The 25974-nt window shown below is 42.2% G+C and overlaps 1 protein-coding gene across 1 annotated transcript; it reads right to left on the bottom strand.

Annotated features, from left to right (window-relative positions):
• Window positions 1-1861: 1861 nt before the first annotated feature.
• SLC26A3 (solute carrier family 26 member 3) lies at window positions 1862-18479 on the bottom strand. Its single transcript, XM_063396867.1, has 20 exons — window positions 18154-18479; window positions 17207-17346; window positions 16985-17095; window positions 16736-16893; window positions 15826-15990; window positions 14990-15142; window positions 14153-14235; window positions 13193-13340; window positions 12949-13062; window positions 12759-12836; window positions 12238-12333; window positions 11217-11323; window positions 10888-10957; window positions 10707-10799; window positions 9161-9256; window positions 8315-8548; window positions 6572-6626; window positions 5927-6072; window positions 5106-5171; window positions 1862-4512 (listed from the first exon to the last, which is right to left on the bottom strand). The coding sequence occupies exons 1-20, from the start codon at window positions 18282-18284 to the stop codon at window positions 4489-4491; spliced, it is 2268 nt and encodes a 755-aa protein (XP_063252937.1). The 5' UTR covers window positions 18285-18479; the 3' UTR covers window positions 1862-4488.
• Between the last annotated feature and the right edge of the window lie 7495 nt (window positions 18480-25974).

The following is a 25974-nucleotide window of genomic DNA, read 5'->3' as shown; positions in this document are numbered from 1 at the left end:
ACTTTTTTCTGCTCTGTGAGACTTGTGTCTGATTTTGAGTTGTTTCTCTCTTGTGCAATGCTGGGCTGCTGAGCAAGGCAGGCACAGGTTCACAGCAGAAGGTCCTGTCAAGCCTGGGAAACTGGAGGAGCACAGTGGATTGGAGCTGCAATGGAATATTGAATGTAAGGGAAATAAGTTTGAACTTTCGTATGTATGACACAGTGCAGCAGAGAAATGTGCAAGGTTTGGATTAATTTCCATCCTGATTACATTTCTAAAGTAAATATCAGTATTATACAAGTTGTATTTCCCTTTGTATTTATTTTATGGTGTTAAAAACAATTCTTAGCAACTCATAAGTCATCTTGATACTTATGTCCCTTCACAATTGTGAGCTTTTGCACTGTGTTCAGATACATTACACTCACACTAGTGATTCACACTGACCAGTTTACAAACTGAACTGGCTGCATTTGTTTGGGCAATGTGAGTGAACCTAATGATGTTTAAATCCCCCCTCAGTCTTGACTTAGCCATGAGACACCAACTTTAGAAACTCCCTACTCTAAATGGGATCTCTTTATTCTCTTGAGTATAAGGCACTGATTTTTTAAAATTATTTTTTAAAATTTATTTTCAGTGTAGACTCAGTTCATGAGTGCAAGAGATTAAAATATTAAAAAATGCAGCATACATCCCGAAATGTGTGGGTGGAATAGCAGCAGGAAGCTGGTAAATTAGTTCAGTCATTATGAAACTTCGGTGAGTAATTTTGATAATACAATTCAAGTGTTTCTTGAGTGCCAGTAGAACTCATTGTAATACACTTCTGGTAATGGGAAGAGTGATAATGTCTGCAGGCGGGCTGCAATGTTTCCCTTTTTATGTAGTAATGTTTCACAAAAGAACTTCAGCAAAACTGCTTAGAAAAAACCACACAAATTAGTAACTAAATGGAAGTATGTGTCAGTCATCAAGAGTTTTCTTCTCTTTTATTTGTGAAAAACAATGCTTGAACACACCTCCAAGATAATTTATGGTGAACTATTTCCTCCATTAAATAAAATCACGCAAGTGCTGATGATTGTTCTTCAACTTGTTCTTTGCAATTTCTGGGTCAGGTAAACTTTGAGGCATCTTCTTCGGAAGAAGGGAACAACGCATACAGACTGAGAAATTCTCTACATTCATCATGGGAATGAGGAATAGAGAGCTGTAAGTAGCATTTCAGTAAAGAAGTGCTTAAGGATACTTCTTCCTTAATAGGAACTGAGTTTGAAATTCAAAAAATACAGGTTTGCATGTTATAGTCCTCTTAACTGAGTAGCAACAGCACCCAATGCAGGATGTTTAGAAACCTAAATAGCCAGGTTTCTGAAGGTCCCTTTCTCAAAAATACAGCAGTAAATCTGCATCACCTCAGTATCCCACAACAAGATGTTATAATCTGCATGAGGGCAAATTGCCCAGAAAAATCCTAATATTGAAATAACAGAGAGTTGCAGAAATAACCAGCACCTGGGGGGAATATCTCATAAAGCATCAGAAGTGCAATTGCTGCTGGTGTCAACGTTGAAAAAGAAGGAGTAGGGTGATTTAAGAACATGGCAAGTAGCTGATAGGGATGTGTGACATGGGAGTGTAAAGCCCTCTGGCCAAGGCTGTCTATGTGCCATGTCCATTTAAGAAATGGTGAATAGTTTTGGAAGGGGGATTTATCCTCTGTAGCACTGTGCTATGTCAGAAGTGTAATTAGTATAGAAATTAATTGTTCTGAGATGTGCAATTTAGAAAAGAATATTTTTTATTAACCTGTAAAAAAATTCTATATGGTTTTGAAGTGCAGTGTGTGGTGTTCCCCCAGATACTGCACTTCATGTATTTCTTTTGATAGGGAAGTTTGCCTAGGTCTGTATAGGTACATATGAGCACAGGACTGAAAAGAACAGCTTGAGTCTGACAGTTCAGATTGCACTGCTATGACGTGGTATCAGGATTTTCATGATTTTCATGACCATGTTTAAGTCTTATCTTAAAAGCAGTTTAGTTTTTTGTTCTTGTTCTACCTGGAAAGGATCTCACCATTGTGAAAATGAGGAACAATCTTCTAATATCTCGTTCATGTTTAAGTTTGGCCCGTTCATTTTTTCTCCTTGCAGAACAATATTATTTTTTTATCTTGCATAACTTTCCCTCTCTCCTAGGTGAAATCCCTGTATCTATTTCTTTTACTGTCAGTCTTTAGATACTGGGTCTCCATTTTACAAAGATCCTTATAACAGTTTTCTTCATTAACATTTGATTTCATCTTTCTTGAACTGGAGAGCTCAGTCCTGAAGTTCAGAGTATTTAGAGTGATATTTCCCCCGTGCATTGCACAGTATCACAGAATCACAGAATGTGCTGAGTTGGAAGAGACCCACAAGGACCATCAAGTCCAAAGCCTGGCCCTGCACAGCACCATCCCCAAGAGTCACAGCATTTGCCTGAGAGCACTGTCCAAACACTTCTAGAACTCTGTCAGGCTGGTGCTGTGACCACTGCCCTGGAGAGCCTGTTCCAATGTCCCACCACCCTGTGGGGGAAAAACCTTTTTTCTAATATCCAACCTAAGCCTCCCTCAGGTCCTGTCACTGGTTACCACAAAAAAGAGTTCAGTGTCTGCCCCTCCTTTTCCCCTCATGGGGAAGTTGTAACTGCAGTGAGGTCTCCCATCAGTGTCCTCCAGGCTGAACAGACCAAGTGACCTCAGCCACTCCTCACTCACAGCTTCTTCTCAGGGTCCTTCATCATCTTCATTGCCCTCCTTTGGACACTCTGTAGTAGTTTCATACCTTTTTTATGTTGTGGTGACCAAATAACTTGCTTGTTGTGGAAAGATCTATTGTGTTATACTCTGTTTTTTGGAAGACTGCATTAGAAGGGCAATTTGGCAGTGTGCTAATTGTACCTGTCTTCAGGTATGGCTGTGCTGATTATCTGGCACAGGACAGGTACCGTGGATCTGCTGTGGCACGCTCAGAAGAGCAGTGGGTTTGCACAGCTGCTCACCATCCATCTGGTGTCTGCAGGAAGCAGCATCTCTGTGATGCCACTGAAGGCCACATCTCCCACACCAGGTCAGGCACACGATCACCCACAACAGAACCACAGCTTGTTACTCATCTGCAAATGCATGAGTGTTTCCTGAAAGCTGAACTTCTGTCTTCAAGCTCACCTAATTCTTTCTATATTCAAAATGTCCTTGATTTTAATGCTGGCTTACACCTTGGTTCATTAGCAGAGCTCATCACATAACTCCAGATTAAAAAAAAAGAAATTGTACAGATTTTGGTTTTAACCCCTGCATACTCTGAAGATAAAGATTGTTGTTCTGGTGTGCACAGAACACTATCTCCTTCCCTCCAGCCCTTCTTGAAGTCCAAATGCACATTTCTGGCCACCCCAGCTTGACTGAAAGTCAGAACTAGGCTTTGAAATCTAAAAACTCTTGTGATTTCTGAGTGCTGTTTCTTTCAGACTCCAGGAATGGTTCCACTTTCCTCTAGGCTGAAGATTTTTATACCTCTAGCACTTGTTATGTGAAATTAAAAGTTCTGTAACTTTGGGCATTGGGTGTTGTGATGTTGTTCATCTTCAAGCCTTAGACTACCAGCAGGGGTTGTTGACGGCAGTTGTGCAGACCGGGTTGTGCAGAGTATCAGAGCAGACTCTTTAAGCTGAAGCCCCCTGCCTGTCTGCCCACAGATCCAGGCAATTCAGCCTGCCCAAGTGGCAGCTCCACACCCAGGGCTCCTCCAGCCAGGTTCTGGGGCCAGTGTCTGTCACAGGCTGGGTCTCACTGACCATGAGCTACCCTGGTGATGCAGGGACAAATGCAGCCGTACAGTCGCTGAAGCCATGGAGGTACATATTGTATATGTATATACAGTGGTGCACTATAAATGTATCCTCCCTTGTGCACTTTACACAAGCCCAGTCCAAATCAATGGATCATGTTTTGATCTGAAAATCCTGTCTCTTTCCTGAACAATCTTCATAATTAGATACATTAGTCACTATGTACACTGTGCTTATGCTTGTGGTAGTAAGCTGAGAGCAAGTTTAACTCAGTCTACTAAATATTTTACAAACCATCAAGAAAACTTTATATAAGTTATATACATGTTGAAGATAAAATATCAGTCCTAACTATTATTCTGTGGTATCCAATACAAGATTTCAAATATTTATAGATTCTCAAGTAACTGTACAGGTTGTCTACAAACTGTGGTATGAAATAAGAAAATCTGTGTGATTTTAGCCTCCATATATATACATAAATACATTTATATATACAGAGACACATAAAGACTAACAAGCCCATTCCAAAACCTGGAACATAACCATATGTAGTAAATCCTTCTTAAGGTATTTGAAAGTATCCTTCTGTCTTCATGCTCATCACAGCATCCACATTCATCTTCTGTGATACTTTGTTGCTGGAGGATATTATACTTAGGAAGTCTAAAATTTTGTTTCTGTTGGAATCTGTAGGGAATAAAAAAAAAAATTCTGTAAGGAACAGCCAGGGTAGATGTAATCTGGTAAATGTAATCTGGTAAATGATGTGTGTTTGATCCCCTAAAGCATTTGGGTGGGAAGACTGGGGTCTTGCATTTCCTCCTTGCAGGATTGCCCTGTGCTGGATACTGCCCTTCTCTCTGTGATGAAAGGCTGCTTGTGTCCCTTCCTTATTGCTCTCTCCAGACTTGCCTTTTGCCTGAGACATCTAGATAAGCTGGACTACTGTTGACTTCTTTGCCACAGGGGCATTCTACCAGTGACTTTGTCATGGAGGAGCTGTGGTGGACAGGTGAGGCAGCCTGGTGAGGCAGCCTTTGCCTGCCTTCCCTCTGCTCCATGCACACCACAAGGCTCGTGAGCCAAGCCCCATCCCTCTTACTCCCGTAAGGCTTTGTCATAAGTCAAACCCCATCAAGAAACTGTCTGGTGGCTTTCTGCCCTGGGCTGACAGAAGAGCTCAGGTGTGAAGCTGCTTTTGTTATCTGAGCCAGACATTCCCATGAGCAGATTTTTGGGCTGCATTTTCTACGGCTGGAGGGCCACAGCCAGAGCCTTACTGTGCACTCCCGGCTGCGCAGTCCGTTCCTGGGGATGATGACGTAGTCACTGCTCCTACCCTTCTCCTGCAACGAGCACAAGAAGTTCTGGGTTAGGAAATTGATTGGTTTTCTTTTTCTGTTTCTCCTTTTTCACATTAAAGAAGGGTTTGATTTTTAGATCTCTGGAACATGCTTGAGAAATTGACATAGAAGAAAGGAGGCTCTCACTTGTCAGGCTTTTATGACTCCCACCACATCTCTGGGTCAGTGCAGAAGATCTAGACCAATTCAGCTAAGTGGGATGAGACAGTTTCCACATGAGCAGCATTCTGGGTCTGGTACATTTAAACACATTTATTGTATGCAGGATCCTTTCTTGCTCTTGATTTAAGAACACTCCCAGCAAGGCCGTCACCAAATCTGGCAGTACTAATTTATCCACATGACTTTAGCACTCCTTTTGAAGACAGGGCTGGAAAGCCTATATGCAAACAGCATCAAGTTTGCCTTTCAAGAGTCACTGCAGCAAATGGAGCAGTCTCTGCCAGATGGGTGACCACAGAGTGCTTGTGATGGGCACTGTGTTCTTCCCAAAGAGGTGGCTTGAAGTCCACAGCCAGGCCAGCCACCAGTGGGAATTACTCACTCCTTTCACAAATGGTTCTCCACACACCTGAACCAGGATGCACTCTTGCTTTTCAATTTAATTTGAGACCAGCTGAGTTTTAATGACAGTCCTTTTGAAAATAGGAAACAGCACACACAGCTATAACTATGCAGGGAGCCTGGCAATACTGGAAAGGCACTAAAGTCATGAAAGGTGAAGACTGTAGAGTTACCTCAGCAATCTTTAATTTGGGGGAGTTGGCTGTGTCCTTCTTCAGCAAAATGTGTAAAACTGCATCATGGATGGTGAGAAAAAATATGGATGGCTTAATCTCTTCATCAAAAAATGCACTTCTCTCCAGTTTGTCCAGGAGACCTTCTGTGAGGGAACAAAATCAAAGCACAAAGTGACCCGCAGGCCTGAAAAAGGAAGAAATTGTGTATCTTCAGCATGCCCACTGAGTGAACATGGGAGTTGCTGGTATAATGCACTGTTTTATTTATTAGAGCAGATGGCTTTATGGATATCAAGAGGACGGAACATAAATCCCATCAGTAATTCCCTGCTCTATGCCAGGCAGGAAGGAATTTGAGCCCCTTTTCTTGTTTAATGCCTAGCTCAGGGTGCAGGATAGTGGGTCCTGCAGCCCAGAGCTGTACTGCACAGCAGTGGCCATGGGTAAAAGGAGCCATCACACATGGTCCCAGCCTTTTGGGGACAGCATGGGAGGGACAACACCTCCACTTTAGTGGGATGTTTGCTACCCAAGACTGGTAGGTAGAACTGGGTGATCCTCCACAGCCATACTCAGTGGTCAGCAGGGGAGGCAGTGGCATGAGGCGTCTGTGGTGCTGCCAATGCAAAGGGAAGTACTCACCATGTGCCCCAGCAATGTAAATGTCAATGTCGAGCCGGACAAATTCTTTCAGTGTCTGTTAAACCAGAAGGAAGCACCATTTAAATTCTGCTGGGCTGGCTGATGATCATTACAGTGATTAGCCAAGTACATACACCAACCACTCTATGATATTTAAGATCTATGATGGTAAGTGGTTCTAGACTCAAACTCTGTTCACACAGAGGCAGGACAATCTCTTCACATGGCTGCAGACAGAGATGGCCAAGCCTTTTGAAAAGAGGCAGTATTGGAAATGTTTGGCTCACAGAGAAGTAGCTGATCTTTCATGAGCTGTATGACTTTGTTGTATCTACACGATACACGATGAAACTGAAAAACATTACTTCACAGTCTTCTGGGAGAGATTTTTGTAACTGGGAACTTGAGAACTACAGCTCCCACTGTCATGGTGGGTCTTTAGTTCCTATGGAAATAGATTTACACACCCTCTGTGTCTCTAGACAGTTAACTGTAGCTGCTACTGTTGAAAATGTTGTGCCTTTTGCTTTTTTCAAGGTCATCTGGGGAAGCAAAAGCAGGAGCAGAAATGGAACTCCAATGTTCCAACTCCAGCTGGGTCTTTAAAGCCATATTTAATATCTGCATTTCTGTAAAGCTTCCCAAAATCTTTCCAGGTGAAGAAAGGGTACCACAGCCAACACTTTAATTCCAAGACAATTTATATTGATTATTGAAACCATTTCCTAAACATTTTGTATAGAAAATGTACATTCAAATTCACCTAAACTCCAAGTTTGCCACTGGCCTTCCAGTCCATGTAGCAATGCCTTTAAGAAGCAGACTACAAACACAGAATAGAATGGTTTTGGTTGGAAGAGACATAAAGATCATCTTGTTCCAAACCCCTGCCCTGGACAGGGACACTTTACAATGGAGTTGGTTGCTCAGAGCATCATCCAACTTGCCATTGAACAATTTCAGGGATGTAGCATCCACAGCTTCTCTGGGCAACATGTTCCAGTATTTCACCACCCTGACAGCAAAAGATTTCTTCTAATCAGGACCCACCCTCTTGAATTTTAAAGCCATTGCCTCTTGTCCTGTCACTATATTCCCCTGTAAGAAGTCCCTCTCCATGTGTTTTTATAGGCTCCCTTTAAGTATAGAAAGGCCATACGAAGATCTCCTCATAGCCTTCTCTTCTCTAGGCTGAACATCTCCAACTCTCTCAGTCTTTCCTTGTAGGAGGAATGCTCCAGCCCTCTGATCCTTTCCATGGCTCTCATCTGGACCTGTTCTAAGATGTCCATGGCTTTCCTGTGTTAGGGACCCCACAGGTGGTCACAGTACCTCAGCTGAGGTCTCATGAGAGTGGAATAGAATCTCTCATGAGAGTGGGGAAGAATTACCTGCTGGTCACACTTCTTTTTATGCAGCCCAGGATATGGTTGGATTTCTGGCTTGTGAGTACACATTGCCAGGTCATGACCAACTTTTCATCCACCAGTATCCCCATCTCCTTCTCTGCAGGACTGTTCTCAATCCATTTACTCCCCAGTCTGTATTGATACTGGGGATTGCCCTGATCCATGTGCAACACCTTGCACTTGGCCTTGTTGAACTTCATGAGGTCCAGATGGACCCACTCCTGTCCAGTCCCTCTGGGCACCATCCCTTCGCTCATGTGTACTCCTCAAGTGTAACTGCATTTGTAAGTTTTTCTTCTATATGATCACTGTTTGCCTTGTGAACTGTGATTACCTTTCGGAGGACTGTCATAGCAGAAAAATCAAGGAAGGACACTGATGAGAAATCCAGAATGATGCTGTGGAGGTTGACCTGGGGCACAGTGATGCCAGGGGGGAGGTCACTGCCCCAGTTGATCCGAATGGGCAAGTCTGTCATGACGGTGGGTTGGTCCAGCTCCTCTATCTTGTTGTTGTCTAACTCCTCATCTGACTCATATGTAGGGTTAGCCATGCAAATCAAGCCTTTCTGTGGTGACACAGGAAAATGTCATAATTACTTCTCTTCTTTGATATCCAGCCAGGGCAGTGGTACTTCTTACACAAGAGCAAGAATAATGGCAACACACAACTGATCTTCCCATGCCACAGGGCAGGACCCACCTGGGAAGTGCTGCTTCTCCCTTGTGTGGAGAAGTATGGAAATCATTTAATCATCATCATAATCACTTAATGATGGCTTTTTATTGTTTTCTGAAGCCAGCTATCAAATATATTTTAATTCAGTAATTTTACAACAAGTCAACAAAAAGCATGCAGGATTTGAGCTGGGAGAAAACCAGCTTTATCCTACCATTAATGCAGCAAGATACTAATTTCTGTGGGATCAGATCCTGCTATTTGTTGCCAAAAAAAGCTCCCGTGGACACGTACAAGCTCTACCCATGGTAAATCTATAGGTTTCTAACTGCGACAGCCATTTAAAATCTTGGGATTTAAATGTGTTTATGTCATGAAGTGGCAACTTGGGGAATAGTTTATCTAATTAAGAAGGGAGGCTATGAGGCCTTTCCTGCCATGTAAAACCAGGGAGTGTGGTTGCCTGACTCCCCCCTCACCCCCAGGCGGTTGCCTTACACACCGGTGTCACTTGTAGCTCTCCTTTCTTCAGCATCTTCCTGATCTTCCTCAGAGCTTTATTGCGTTTCCTCAGGACTCTCAGTGGGTTGAAGCCAACCTGCAAAAACAGCATTTTGAATAATTGTAAAAAGAAAGACTTCTGTGACACCAGGGGAAGAACAAAGCATCTTGTGCAGTTTCTCGTTACAGTTATGATGACCATAGTTTGAACTTGATGTTGTCTACCACTTTTCACAAATTCAAACAAGGCTGTTTCTAGGTTGGAAGGATGTCCACAAGAATGGTTACAAATGAGGCAGGGCTCTCTGCACTGCTTTAGGACATCAGTGTGGACAGCATTATAGCAGTGACAATGCTTAGCACAGGCCTGTAACTGCAGCAGGCTGGCACAGTGCTGGCATGTCCTACACATCTGCATTATGAGGTGGTCACCCAGGTGACCAAGATCAGTGAGCTCATGGTTTGTATCTGCCTTGTGGATCATTCACCCACTCTTTTTCCTGAAGAAGAACGCCAGATTTTATTATGGGTGCATATGTCTCTTGAATCTCTGAGCTGGTTTTAACAGAACTTGATGGCAGGTAAACTAGGCTAATAATAAAATTAGGCTAAAATACTAAATTTCTGCAAGTCTTCTGCCTCATCCATCTAGTGTGTAGAGGACAAAGGTGTTAGAAGTATCAGTATTTGTAGAGAAAGAGGGGTGTGAACATCTGCAATCACAGAAAAAAAACTTCAGGCTCTTCTGAGGGGAAAGCCAAGCACATGAAGAACCAAACGTGTCAGATTCCCTCATTCCTCTGCCAGTTTCAGTCCTTCATGTGAAGAATGAACTGTTCATTACCAGTGCTCAGGAGAGACACTGATTATCAACTCCCCCCGAAGAGCAGCAGGAGGGGGAGGTTATGGTGCCAGTTGTGTTTGGGCTGAGGATGGTGGGCCCCATTAACACCATGGGGGCTCAGGGGTCCTGGAGCTCTGTGCTGGTTATGGAAAGACTGGCTTCATTCACCAGTTTGTTATGAAAGATGTTAAGACCTCTTTGATAGAATGATTCCATTTGGCATTCTTCTGTTGGTTACATTCTTGGGGCAAGATGAGTAAACTAGAATTTATTGTGTGTAAACAATACAAGATTAAAATAAAATAAAATAAAATAAAATAAAATAAAATAAAATAAAATAAAATAAAATAAAATAAAATAAAATAAAATAAAATAAAATAAAATAAAATAAAATAAAATAAAACAGTAAATTTCCCTTTTATATTATCTATCTTTACACTGCTTTCTTCTTAAAATATATATTGTTATGGTATAAGTATAGATATGGTATAAGCAATGCTATGGTGTAAGTTCAGCATGAGTCAGGCTGCTCATTTTCTCAGAGCATACATATTATATTACAGTAATGGCAAGAGTATAATGAAAATTCACCCTTGAACTGTGGAATCTGCATATGTAGTAGTTATGTAGTAGTTAACAGTAAACTGTTTCCAGCTTAATGTGTCATGCAATTCATATGCTCAGAACAGCCCCGGACACTTACAGCAGTGATGAGTTTCTCTCTGAAGAATTCAATATTAGCAAAGAAGATTGGAGAGGAGCATCTGAAAATCTTCACTCCCTCTGGCTCATAGATCTGTAAAATGAAACAAAAGTGTCAGTAGCAATGTTTGCTATAGAAGCTCAAGTGGAACAGGTGGTAAAAGAAATGAGACATTTCTTACATCAGAGTAATCCTTCCTGTTTCTGTAGATGTTACTTCTCCCAACATTGGCCAAAACAGTGCAGGTTGGACTGTGAACAAATACACACAGAATTATTGGTGTCCCACATGGAAACTTGAGGGATAGGAAGGATCAAATAAAACCATCTCAGCTGGGGTGGCACATTGAAACAAGCCTCATATGCAAAGGTTTACACCTGTAAATTACTTTTCCATGCATGGTTGCTGGACAGACCAAGGCACAGACAGGGCTGTTGCCCTTCTCTGTACAGAGGGAGATAACTTATAACAGGAGGCCCTGGGATGTCATTGCATTCAACAAGTACTCACATCTGGGAGCGGATCACCACTGTCAGCAGCTGGAATGCCACAGCTGTTGCTAGTCCAATGTCCAGGCCAAGAAAGACAGCAGCTAAGAAAGTTGCCACCCATATGACCTGTAATGAGATGTGGATGGCAACATTATAAGCATGTCAAGAACCCGGGTCGTGAGCTCAGAGTGGGAGCAGGAAGAGATCTCAGATCTGGTCCAGGATGTCCATCTGCTTTTGGTGAGGTTTTTTCCTTGTTAAACAGGGCCAGAGTCATCAACCAGCATCAGGGAGAGTTTCTAGGGACAACAATTTCTAGACAATAAAGGCTTAAAATGGGATAGGTGGTTCACTAAAAGCTCAATGAAAATCCAGCAGAAAGGCAAGATTAGAAGTAAGTCAGAAATCTGGTAAAGCTGAGAGTTGTAAATGTGCAAATATAGGTGCTGCGAGTGTACACAACTGATAAGTAACTAAATAAGACTGAAGAACTTTTAATCTAAAGATCAAAGCATTTTCATGGGGCAAATAACTACTTGATAGCTGGGCCTGGAACTAAGGCCTGGAACCATTTGTGAGCCTAAATTTTCTGAGAGGTAATGAGTCCTGCCCTCTAGCCACAAGCTTTACCATTTGGAGTGAATCTTTCAAGTCTCAGTTTTCATTTGTTTCTTGCTATGTATCTTCCATATAACATATTGTATGACTGTGAGAAACGTCCCTGAATGCTTAGTCAAGGAGGTAGACATTTGGATATTTTCTGTTATTTAGGCATTTTCTGTAACTGTCCTCTCTACTGGACTTCATATAATGCAGTATTTTAAAAGATTTTGATGAAATGGATGAAAATTAAGTTAAGAGTGAGAATTGATTCAAAATAAATGGGACAAAATGGAAAACATAAGCAAGGGTGAAAAAGGCATGCAACTATTGTACTTTCTGTTTAGTGAAGTAAAGCAAGGATAAAAAAAGAGAAAATTTGTATGATAGATTACTTTTGCAGAGCAATTAACTTCTGATGCTTGTGAAACTCAACTTACACAGTCATACTTGTCCTTTCTCCAGAGGATGCTCACTTCCTTGAACTGCATGAGCATCCCTTTCAAATTGCCAAGAGCCAAAGATGCAAGGACTGACTGTTAAAAAGACCAAAACACATGTTTCATGTTTAAGCAAGCAAAGAAAATATAGAACATTAGGAATTAAAAGATCATACAAATAGGACCAAAGTGCAGCTGAAAGGCCAGGGAGCTGCTCCCAGTGTATCACTGCTGCTGGAACATCCTCAGCTATGGTGCAGTGCAGGTGTCTGACTTGAGGCTGTAAATTCCACTTATTTTTGGCACCTGAAAGTTGGTGCTATGGTTTTTGGTGTTTGGGTATTTGTGTTCCCTTTGAGGGACTGAATGTAGAGGTGCCTTCTGCATAATGTGGGAAGAAGACCCAAGCTTTTCAAACCCTATTTGGCTCCCACTGAAGTCTATGAACACTCACAGTGTTCTCACAGAGCAGTCCTGTCTTTGGGAAGCGGGAGGAAGTATTAGATGAAACCAGTGAATACCTTCTGTAATGGTGCCAGGAGAAACCCAATGGCCAAGATCACAACCAAAACAATGACAGATGAGATAATGCCAGCAATCTGCATGGGAGAACAATTCCACAATGAGTAAGTGCCCACAGTTATTCTGGTTAGCTAGGAAAAAAAGAGTTGTCTTTCACTAAATGCCATCATGCCCTGTTGTCTTCTATACCTGTGTTTTGCCTCCTGAGCTCTCCTGCACACCTGATCTTGACAGAGCAGTGCTGGAGGCAAATCCCTTGAATGATCCACCAACTATATTACCCAGCCCAAAAGCAATTAGTTCCTGAAATAAAAATAAAAGAGATGGTTCTTAAGAGCTGGTAGTGACAGTTATTCACAAGGCAAAGCTGTCCTAAAATTACTCATTTTCCATTGATAAATGCAGTATATTGATCTCTGTGTTATTTGCCTACCTGGTTGCCATCTATTGGGTAGTCATGCTTGATGGAATACACTTTAGCCACGGAGAAGGCCACAGCAAACCCGACGATTGCGATGGAAATGCCGTCACCAATACAGCTCTGGAGGATGCCTACATCAGGTGCAACGGGTGCTTGAAACCTGAAAGACAAAAAACTCTACTCATTAAGGAGATGCCTAAGGGTCTTTTGCAGATCCTAAGGTGAATTCCTCTCAGGACTTCTTTTTTCCCCTTATTTTTTTCCCAGTGAACTGAAATCTGAAGAAAGGAGTCTCTTGAGCAGAAATATTTGCTCCTCTGCAAACTTCACCTACTAACACCCCTGGGGCTGCAGAGGCTACCCCAGACTCATGCTGCTGTCCTAGTAAATGTCTTCCTCCCTCTTTTTGACTTAACACATGATTCTTTATGCCAAAATTCTGGCATATCCAGATGAAGTCTGTATCTAGTTATATATTCTATATGTGGAGAAATAGTCTTTATATGGCTATAGTCCTGGATGGGCAGATGTTGAGGCCTCTGGAGGATAATGGCGCTGAGGAGATGCTGGTGGCTGGTCATGGGACCAGGCAGGAGAATTCTGCAGGGTGCCGGTGGCTTCCCAGGGCTGGTGATGGCTGCTGAACTGTGCATGTACTGTGAGGGAAACGGAGGAGTTCAGGAGTGAATAGTTCAATAAAAAGGACAAACATGAACCTCCTGCTCACCAGCTGTCTCACAAAGTGAAGGACACAATTACTTCATGTCTCAGTGTACTCCTAGATGAGTAGGAGATGTGCTCTAGTGTGTAAATTTGTGTACTGAAAGTGTGCCATATCATTGAGAGAAAAATGTCTGTTTATCTACTGAAAGAAGATGAAGCAGATAATTTTGATCAGTATAGCTGAACTCATTTAACACTGCCGAACTAAAGAGAACATTTTGCTCCACTGGTGAATTGTAGGTCACTTACCCTTCCTCTAGCTTTCCAACAACAGCTACTCCAAATTTTTCTTCAAAGTTGGCAAAATTGGAAATCAGTGCTGCTAAGACTGTCTGAAAGATAATAAACCACACCTCCATTAGGCACATTAAAGCAAGAGTGTGAAGAATGCATTAAACACCATTGCTTTCCTTCTCTTACACACTTTCCAGCCTCATCACTAGTGGCAGAATTATGCCCCAAGTTTTCACATCCTGTTCAGACATCATTCCTGAATGACCTCACAGGTATGGGTTTACACTCACAAATCACACAGATTGTAACAGAATATCTTAGTAACAGCAGAGATCATCCCACCCAGTAAACCAGGTATGTTCTAACAAGGTGCCATAATAACTCTGGGGGAAAACAAGTGCTGCTTGAGTCTATACAACATCCTCCAGGATTTTAGGGGCTTGCTGCCCCTGTGAGGCTTCCTCCACCCCTCTGCTGCTCAGAGTGGGCAAAACCTTCTGCTGCTGAAGGGCAAGAAAATTTTGTGTGTGGCCATAGATGTCCAGGACTTCAGTGGCTGCTTGCAGGTGTGGTGCAGAAGGGCCTCAGCTGTGAGACTGCAGCTGGCTGGTGTCAGAGCCAATTCTGTCCAAGGAAAAAAATTCATAGTTTATAACACCACAGACATGTTCAGTTAAGAACAGCTATGTGGAAGTAAAACATCTCACAATAGCTCCCAAATGCTGTAAGTTTTTCTTTGTAGGAAAAATGATGACACATCATTTAATGGATAACAGGAGAAGAAATAGGTAAAACTCTGCTTCCTGTGTTTCGTAACATGGAGCAATTGCAAAATCAAAGGAAGTGACTCACCACAAGGAGTTCGATCGGGATAGGAGTTGGTAACTTTTCCTTGTATCGATCGTTCATTTCTTTTACCACAAACACGACAAGCAAGACAATCAGTGATGTGACAAGGTCAGCAAGGTTTGTTTTTGTGATCTGGCTGAAAATGCTCTCCAGAGTCTACAAAATCAGGAAGAAACATGTGGTTCTTCAGAAATACTGGTGCCCTGGCATGTAGCACTATCTGTTCCAGAAGAACCTGTATCTGAATATCTCTAAGGATTGTGCTGTTTGGGATTTATTCCCTGTGGCATGATGTGGACTGCAAGCCCCCATGAATGCATGTGCATCTGCCAAATGATGGAAGATCTGCAAAAGACCCTTTTCACTAACTTGTGACCCTCTCCCCCAGATTTGCCCCTGAGGGAGAGTTGGAACAACAGGCATGTCCATGATAGGAAATGTGAGCAATGACATTGCAGGGCAGGAGCCTTTTTCCACTCCTTCCTTCCTGTCCTTCTTCTCCCTCTTTTCTCATCTAACTGCCCTTACAGAGTCATGTGCAAATTAAATATGTATAATATCAGTCCAGTAAAAATGAATAATTAAATCCTTAAGGCAGAGTTGAATGCTTAATTGAAATATGTCAACACAAAATAGTAAATATTATCTAACTATCCCAATGGGGTGTAACTTGGTGCTTGGTAATAAATTTAAAGATTGGTCAAATACTAATAACATGTCTCTCATTTTTCCTCCTGCTTTGCAGTTTTTATGCTGAGTTGTTATTACTGCCTTGTGATACACAGTCAGAAATACATCGCAGGTACATCAACAGCAAATAATGAACACCTAGCACTTACATAGATAATGCCAAATGGTTTATTAAATCCAGGGACAGGTAGCTGAAACATGAATTTCAGTTGAGATACCAAAACATGGATAGCTGCAGCAGTTGTGAAACCACTGATTAATGATTGTGATAGATAAATAACGATGAATCCAAACTGGAAAATTCCCAGAAGCAACTGAAACACAAAATGAGCATAGGTCAGTGGGATTCACTTGTGTTTTTAAGCGATCTTTGAAAGAAAGACAGTATTTAATGAAAGCAAAGATTTTCACCTAATCTCATCCATCCAGAGATTAAGGAATGTACTGTCACTAGACTGGCAACACAAGTTGACATTTAACAACGGAGGCTATAATACTAGTAAGAGTAATTGCTACAGCAGTTTAAACCCAGTCTTTTTATTTTATAGCTAAAACATACATCCTTATTTCCAGGGTTTTCATTTCCTATATTTTCACATGGTACAAGTGTTTCACAAAGCAACAAATATATATGTTAGGAAGAGAAGAACCGTAGGAATTCTTTATTAGGGAGTAAGGATAAATGGGTTTTTTTAAGACAACAAATCCAAATATTTTACTACTGCAAGGCAGATCTTTTACTCCCATTGGTGCATCTGCATCATTCACATTACTTTCACACCTACTTTTTCCCTATCCAGCAGATTGTTTTTTGCTGTTGGTGTAGGTTGCAGCTGTGTAGGCTGTGGGCTCAGAGCTGTGCAAAACCAAGGGTTTCACAGAACGTGTCAGTGTCTGGTCACTGGAGGGAACAGATGTCTCCTGATCAGTGAGCCAGGGCTGGTTACAGGGTAAGTGGAAGAGGATTACTCTGGTGACTATGAGAGCAGAAATCAGAGAGGAAGGTCAGGCCACCCTCCATCTATTCACAGAAGTGCACACACACATGCATTTACCAACCTGAACAACCCCAGAAAGGAAGGTTACAGATGCAGCCACCATCACCCTCTCATCGTTTATTGCTGAGGTATTTGTGGAATTGCCATTCCCAGTGCTGTCATCAGGGACCAGCCTGGTGACGACTCCTCCCACCATGAGGCTCAGGACAGGGAAGGGACCTGAGCAGCACAAGGCACATTTTAAAAGATCTGAAGAGGCAGCATGTACTTCTTCATCAATGAGGAGGGTAAGTGGTGTGACTGAACTCACCCACTGAGATATGTCTCGATGTGCCAAAGATAAAATAGACCAGGACAGGGAAGAATGCTGCATAGAGTCCATAACTGGGGGGGACATTCACCAGCAAAGCAAAGGCCAGACCTGTAAGGACAGAGGCCCGGGGAAGTTGGCGTGTGTGTGCAGGCTGAAGCCAGCAGTGCCTTGGCACCTGGCTTAGTAGGCTGTGTCAGGACACAAATTTCCCAAAGGTACCTTGCAGCACAGCCACCAGCCCCGTGTTGATGCCAGAGATGATGTCACTCAGGACCCACTCCCTGAAGCGGTATGCTGGCAGCCAGGAAATGACTGGAAACAAACCCAAAGCAATTTTCTTGACCCTTTGTGGGGAGCAGCTGCAAAGGTACAAGGGGACAAAATTTTGTCAGTGAACAGCTCGGCTGAATCACAGCCTGTTTCAGAGAGGTGAGGAAAGGGGAAGGATTCAGGTTCTGGCTGCCAGAAGTCAAACTTTCACCCAGACACAGCCCTGATCAACCTGCCCTGCCATCTGTGCTTCAGAGTATATCCAGAGGCCTTCAGATGTCCTTTCCAACCCAAATTCTCAGAGAACTCCAGAATGGCTTGGGTTGGAAAGGAACCTCTGTGGCCATCTAATCGAAACCCTTGCCCCAGTAAGCAGGCACGCCATCCCCTGGGTCAGGTTTCTCATAGCCCTGCCTAACCTGACCTTGAACATCTCCAGGGACAGGGCATCCACCATGTCTCTGGGCAACCTGTGCCAGTACTTCACCACCCTCATCATAAAAAATTCTTCCTGATATCTAGTCCAAATCTATGATCTTTTAGTTTAAAACCATCATCCCTTGTCCTGCTGCAGCTGGCCATTGTAAAAAGCCCAAGTATATCTTTCTTATAAAACCCCTTAAGTACTGAAAGGGTGCAGTAAGGTCTTCCTAGAGTCTGTGCTGCCAAGGGCCCAGAAAAGAGAAGCTACCTTAGATGCAGCTGTAGTAAGACTTCTAAGGGTAACAGCAGTCAAAATCCATTAGAAAAATCTGACATTGAATTTAATTAATGAATTTTCATTTGCTATGTTGGAATGGGAGATGGACACTGTCAAGATGGAGTTCATGCTGTCCAAGAGCAGTCAGGATTGTTTCTTAGATATATTAAAAAAAAAACAAAAAACAGCTCCTTACCTAAAATAGAGTTTCAGGTGATCCCAAAAGGTTTTATGGTATCTGTGCAATTTCTCATGCTCTTCATTGAATGCATTCTCCGAGTATACAGGTCTGGCTATAACATAATGGTTACCCACAGGTTCAACCATTTCTCCTGCAATGTCAGGATAGGATGATTACTTGTGTGTGCTCCTCTCTGCTCCAGGCACTTAAAAACCTGAAATGAAGAACAGGGTTAGCTCTTTATGTACTGTGGGGTGGGTAGCCATAGCATAGCTGAGTGAGCTCCAAACTGAGCGTTACCACCTTTGAAGATCAAAAGAGGGATGGTTGAGACATTTTGCCAAGGTGATCTCCTGCCCTACTCCTCCTCCCACTGCACAGCAGTGTTTCACTGGAGCATGAAATATTTGTTTCTAAAGATGCAGCCAAAAGGTGGACAGAAAGTTTTTGAGTTAATTTATCTCTGACTCAGCCACATACAATCAAAAACTTCCTTCCTCAAAGGAGATTAATTTCCTAAAGAACAAACAAGCAGTTTTTCTTTGTGGCACTGCTGGGAGGGCTGGGAGCTCACTGCAACCCACACACGAGGGGAAAGGCAGAGCCCAGGCAGGGCTTGGCCATTCTCTCTTGGATTCAAAGATAAGGCTGAATGTATTGGGTTGGATTTGTGTGACAAGGAGATCAGGCTCAGTAGTAAACAAGCATGATATTGCTGCTTGTTATATAAGATTTATTTCCACAGATTGTCTGGACTGCTTCTCCTCTGCTTCATGTTCACAAAGAGTTGTTGCAATATCTTACCTGAATGCCATTTTCTGCCTTGTCCCAACTCAGCTTTGCATGTTTGTGCTGAAGAAAAACTGTCCTGGGTCACTCCAGAAATGACCCCTGGAACCCACATTACTCATGAGAATGAATCTGCTCATCACTCACTTCAGTCAATACCGCTGGGTATTTTGCAGCATTTAATTGATGCCATCACTGTGCTGTTATGTTTCTCATTACACCACACATTCTTCCCACATTAAATTCACCTAAAACCTGTACTATCTAAGAATATTTCTCTCAGTTGAATCCACCATTAAATATTTAATATAGCACTAGTCCCAGACAGAAGCTGTGGAACTTGCTCTTTGCAGCAACAGTTGGACTAGATGATGATTGTAAGATCCTTCCAGCTGGAACTAATCTGTTCTATCCTGTTCTATTTTGTTTTGACTCAGAGATGAAGATGTACGGTGGAAAGTAAGCAGTCTTTTGGGACACTGATAATAGAGGTTTTTTATTTATTTTCTCTCCCTTAATGAAAATGCTCCATGGTGTCTTGGTGCTGGCTGGTGGTCTCTTGACAGATGCCTGACCAGCACCAGTCCCTTGCCCACGTCTATCATCTGACTCTTGCTGAAGTACCCTACATGCATTTCTAATTCAGACCTGTGAGTACTTAACATTTGAGATATCATAGCACAGATTTTAATGTGGCACAAAGCTGTTTGCATAGTTATGAACAGATGAAAAGCTTTTAATCTATGACAATTTTGGCATTAAAATGTCAATCCCATCTTGAAACTTTGCTACAGCTCAGAGCCTATTATTGACCTTTTTTAACAATGTCAATGAACCTCTTAAATATTTTGTTGACATACTATTCTTAAAAAAGGACTCACTATTTTGGCACTGGGTTAAACATTTTTACTCTCTGTTTTAACATAAAAAAATAGATCTGTAATATTTTCCAAAAACTGGCAGGAATTATTATAGCAGACAAATGCTCAAAATCTAAGCTCATTCAAAACACCAATGCAAAGCCAGAGAAAATCATACTCTGATCTGTAATTTTACACTATTGTCCCTCCCTCTGTTGGGATCAGAGCTCCAAAACTGAGGCTGATAAAATTTCAATGAAAAAAATAGTTCAGTTTATTCCCTGATAAGTCATGGTTACTTAGATTTGCAAGAAGTTTTATTTATTAGAGATTTAAAAATTGCTCTGTTTCCTAGCCTGTGTGTCTGCCTTTTAGACTTCATGGTACAAAGAGGAATATTGCTGAAAGTCCTGTGGAATTGTTTTGTCCATTAAATTACAGGGCACAAGATGTACTATTTGTACCCTTTGAAAAGTTCATAAGCCATAAAATAAAAGAAGTGTATGGCACTCTTTCACTTCAGATTTTCCTCAGTGCTGCAGAAGCTTTTGAGAGTACTTCAGTTGTCCCTCCTGCTCCTTGCCCAGCCATTCTTTCTTCAGGCCAAATTTATTTCCCCAATCTCAGGGAATATGCTGAATATGCAGGGAACTTCTTTACAACTCTCTAAACATCCTTTGGTTTATTAGTGCTGGGCTTACTGAAGATTGAAGTGTTTTGCCTGTGTTTTTTACCTCCTGATTGGACCCCAAATTTACAGACTCCCTCGTGGGCTGACGGTTTAGAGCTGTGGGGGGAGAGCAGGAGCCTCGTGAAGCTGAAGTCTGCATTAAACGCCACAGTGCTGTGCTTCAGTGAGCTTTAACCAAGCCAGCCCAAGCACCTGCAGTGCAGGGGAAGGCAACTTCAGCCCGTTCCCTGGCAGGTAAACAGGACCACATGGAGCAGCACCCTGCTGCAGGTAGATACCACTGCTGCTGGGCAAGCTTCTCCTGTCTCATTCCCTCTTCCAAGCCTCTCTCAGCAGCTGTCAGATACCATGACCGCAGCCAGAATTGCCTTCCTCTTGCTCACTCTCATTTTCTTCTCATATATCTTTTAAAAGATGGGATGCCCTTAGTATAGGGAAGTTTCTTATCAGTTGGAGATATTACTTATGTTGAGGTGTTTTAAAGAAAGGAGGATATTGTGAAAAGTACCAGCATGGTGAAGGTCAATGCCCTTCACAAATTCTCTAAAAGATAAGTCTGTACTACATTAACCCACACTGCTTCTCTAGAGTGCCTTGAGCTCCCTGGGGAACAAGACAAATTATTCTGATGATTTCTATAATTTGTCTACCCCCACAAAAGGAATACCAGCACAGACCAAGCTTACACTGCACACCGATTCAGTGGTGACAACTTTCAGTCACTATTGACCAAGACTAGATCTGAAATGAAACTCCAGAGACAGCATTCTGGTTCAGTTTTAATCCCTCTAGCCTCTGATCCTGTTCGCATGGTCAGGAATTAACAGCATTGCCATTTCTCATATGTAAAAATCTCCAACTCCACTGCTAATCCCTCAGCTCTGTGAAATCTTGGAAATGCATATTTTCCTGTCTGCCATTTTGTTGAGAGGATTAACCAAGCGATATTTTTTCCCTTTATTGATTTATTCTAAATATTTACTAAGAAGTACACAAAAATATGCAATTTTAATTAAATAATTAAATATTGACATTATCCATCCCACTTTTAAATCTATGTATACCCACTCACAAATTGAAATTCTCTGCAATATAAACAATTGAAAAATACAATGAAATTCCACAAAGGAAATTTTACATTTTACAAAGAATAAAACATATGACTAGAAGCATTTCATTTATAAGCATTACTTCACATATCCCATAGCTAAAATGACATTTTAAAGCTGTACCTGGTATATCTTCCAGGAAGACCTTCAGAAGAAACTATTCCAAGATTTTTTGGATAAATATATCCCTGAAATTTTCACAGGCAGTGCAGGTATCTTGTGTTCTTCTTCACTTCAGAACCTCCCTAAATACTGCCAGTACTTTAATAACTAACTTCAGTTAACTTTTACAAGAAAAGGAAGATTTAACTGTGGCCTTGACCATTGAGCCTACCCTCAGGAGGGGTGATAAGGAGTAATTTCTTAAAGTTCTCTGTGATATTGCTTAACTTTGTTTGGTGAACTGTTTCTGATTGGTCTGCAGAGATCATATGGGAAATTAGAGATGAATAAGAAGGACTGCCTGTTGCAATCATGTTGCTGCTGAGCTGAAGTGGGAATTGGTGGACAGAGCTCAGCTATGGTACCCTTCATTTCTGAAGAAGCCTAAGTCATTGGTGAGGGAGATGGGCTGCTGCGCATGCCCGCTCTGAGCAAAATTTGCCTCCATGGATCTTCCGCCAAAGCATCTTTAATAGTCCCTAAATTTTCTTTCCAGAAGCAAGTTCTGGATTCTCAGATTATGGCCAAAAATAATCTTTGCAGGGATTGCCAGAGGACAGCTGTGACTTGCTGGAGCTGACAGCTGTGGCACCCCAAGACAGTCAGTGGGAAGGCACAGACCACGCTCTGTGGCGCGGGTGGGTTGGACTTAACTGCAGGTTCCTGCTGTCCTCCACTGCCCATAGATCCCCTAGGTGGGTGTTGCCCGGAACGCAATAATCAACGACACGGAGGCAGAGGTCTTCAGTGAAAGCTGCTCTCCACCGAAAAAGGGGCCAGCCTGTTTATTTCATTTCCTGTTATAATTCTGTGGGTCTGGAAGCACATTGGCTCCTGGGGTTACTACTCTTTCACCCCACTGGCCAGACCAGCTGTCAACCAACATTGTTTTCAGGCTGGAAATATGTAAGCAAAGGACAGTGAACAAAAACAAGAAAGGTTGTTTATGTTCCAAAGCGTGAGAAAGTGAAAAACTGACCCTTAATATCGCAACAGTAGCTAAGGAACTGACTCCATCTTGTAAGCAAGTAGAAGGCTTTAAAAAATTTCAGAAAAACCAGGGCAACAGGTGGGGATCATCCTCCCCAGGCCAAAGTGAACCTTTGATAACCATATCCCTGAGATATCTAAAACCACCTAAGGAGATACATGAAATAGCATTTTGGGGGCTCAAGTTGTTACTTCAGTTCCAGGTGCCTGTGTTCATGACAGCAGTGAACGTTCAGAGCTGAGGTGCTGAGGACACTCTGGCATTGAAGTCTGATGAAAACCATCCTTACAACCCCTTGCTTAGGTCATGCACATTGACATGAACACCTAGCAATGCTTCAGCTGTTGATATCCATGTTATCAGGAAAACCATGGTTTGCCAGGCTCCTTAGGGTATTCCTCTGCTCCGGAAGTCACAGCTTGACTTAGCCTCTGGAGATTTGAAGTTGCAGACTCTGCCCCTGGAGAAAGTTTTCTTCATCTGGTGAAAGGTCCCAACATGAGGATAGGCACCCTTTGTGCCCTGCAGGACCAGTCACACACAGAAGAGGCAGGAGAAGCCTGGGATTCTGTCCTCAGAATCCCTTTTGCCCACATTTCAATCAATTGTTAGACCAAGAAATGATGAAGCGAGCAGGACCCCAATATCCAGTCACACAAGGTTAGACCACACAATGGTTATTAGACCATTCAGCAGGATTTCTTTCTTGTGCTTTGGCCCTCTGAGAGTTGTTAGAGACCTCAGGTTCTTTTAAAAGTTAGAGCTACACTTCTAACCAAGACCATAACCTCATCTAGTCGGTAGAGATCCCAGGTCACTTCCCAAACTGTTGTGAGTACCTTCTCTGCATCAGCAAGACCCTGTTTTGGTACCTGCTGTTGACTTAAGGGATTAACTGCAATTTGTCAAACCTGACACAGTCTTGTTTTTTACTTATTATCATTAAAATAACATGCATTTTAAAAGCTGTAGAACCATAAAGTATAAAGAGCCCCTTAAAAACCATAAAATAGTTTAAGAGCTTTTGGTTTCCCTCCTCACATGGTGTGATCAGAGAAGTGCTTTAAAATTTAAAATTCTTTATGTTCAGGATACATTACAAGAATCTGTAACACAAACCAGAGAACAGCTTTTTAAAGACTACGTTTAAATGCAGGAGGGACCCTTGGCTCTAAAGAAGTCAGGGTCTTGCTCTTGGCTTCGTCACATCCACCTGTAAGTGTTTTACTCTTGGATCATTTCCACTAATTCACTGAAGCAATAAGGTGGTATGTGGAGTGACAAAGGGAATAAACACTTTGGCTTTTCTGTTTGCAGCAGAACTGTTAAAAACATGATTTTCCCCTGATGGTGCAGAAGAGGTTTCATGCACAAGGGCCACACAGGAGGCTGGTCACCTGTGTCCCACACTGCAGAAGTTCAGCTGTGCAAATCCTTTATGTCTTTATACCAGATACTCAAAAAACAGCTAAACTAACTAACTGGGAAAATGTGGCCTTTTCCGCCTAGACAGAGCAGAGGAGGAGGAAATGAAAATTCCTGATTGTTCTGTCTCTCAGGCAGCCTCATAAACACAGAGAGTTCAGAGATGCAAATCAGTCACAGCCTGATCCTTTGCCAAGCCTCAAGCACTCTCAGCTTCCCTTTGTTTTCATGGGAACTGAAAATCACCTACAGGTCTCGAGAGCCCCATGTTGAGCTGAGCTCTGAAGGGCTTAATGTGTGCTGCCTCCCACCCTGGCAAGGATGGAGAGGGAGGAAAAAGTGACTGGAGGGGGATGAAACAGCTACAAATTTAGTGACTTGTTGCATAAAGAAGCTATTTTTTCACAGAGAAAGAAGAAAACAGTTCTGATGGAGACACAGAATTTGTCTTGTGAAGAGTTCTTCAGTGTTAAATAAACACCAGTATCAACACTGGGAGATTAGCTGGCTGAGAACGTGGATAACAGCATCAGCTCATACAGATTTCTACTGTTTCCCAACGTTTTCTTTCACCATGTGCAGTGTAAAACTTCTGTTCTCCTGTGCAGCTTTTTGGCAACATCCTGTCTTCTGGCCAGCTTCTGCCCAAAATCTTGAAGCAAAGTTTGCTCACAATACCATCTGCTGTGATGCTAGAGGTGCAAAACACCCCAAACCCAAGTTCTTCCAACCATTTAAAAAACCATGCTCTGTTCTTTTTGGGCAGTTGAGCATGTAAATGTATTTAGCTCAGCAGTAAGGGCAGCAGACAGTTTGGGCATGTACCTCTTGTCAGTGCCCATTCCTCTCTCCCCTTTTGGAGGAAAGACAGGGACCCAGTCTCTGAATGACATCCTTAGGAAGATTTGAAGCCCCCACTGGAGACATCCAAGAAAGAAATGGAAAAATACTTGGCCCTGAGAGGCCTTCATAGAAAGCAGAGGTGTCCCTTGTACTCCCAGACTCAGGACACTGATGCCAGAAGGAAGCATAATGTCATTTCGCTTTCGACTTCTTATCGTCTCTAGTACCCTAGGTTTGTACAGAAAGTTTCTTTTACTAGCACGCTGAAGCCTAACTCAAATCAGTCACACTACTGTGTCAAATTCAGTGGTGATGCCCAAAACTAGGATGAAAATGTGTAAGTTTAGTCAAGATGCAAATATCAGGCAAACAATATTAGAAAGGAAAGGGCAGTGAGGTTGGGTGGGAAGAGATCAGTTCCATTAACAATGATATTTCTTGATTGCTCAGGTTTATTAAGACCTGTACAAAAAGAGGGTTGGAATTTTTCTTAATGCCTCAGGAAGAGCAGACACCCTGCTAGGATGTGAGTCACTGAAAGTTATCACTCTTCTGTGTAGAGCACACTACAAGCAGGAGCACCCAGTGCTGTTATTGCAGTGGATGGTGAAGTGTAACTGGAAATTTCCAAGGAAAGACTGGTGCGATATTCACATACCTCTCACTTTTTATTCACACTTCTTTATTACACTTCTGCAATTTTATTCTCTTTTTTTATAGACCTTACAGTTATTGTGCCCTGAAAGCCAGCAATCATGGCCTTAGTATTGTGTTTATAGGATTCCATCACACCGTAATGAAGAGCACAAACACAAAGTCCTGCACATTTCTTTTCAGAACAATGAGCTTTGACATCCTTTTCTGCCAACATTAAAAATAGCGCTTGATTCTTCAATACAAAAGTATCATATTGTAATCCAATGTTATTTTCCCTCTTATAAACTTTCCATATTTTGCTTAAGATGT

Source organism: Prinia subflava, chromosome 4, assembly GCF_021018805.1.
Source record: "Prinia subflava isolate CZ2003 ecotype Zambia chromosome 4, Cam_Psub_1.2, whole genome shotgun sequence".
NCBI classification, from domain to species: Eukaryota; Metazoa; Chordata; class Aves; order Passeriformes; family Cisticolidae; genus Prinia; species Prinia subflava.
Note: the sequence above shows the minus strand (reverse complement) of the source record. Positions and strands in the feature narration are given on the sequence as shown.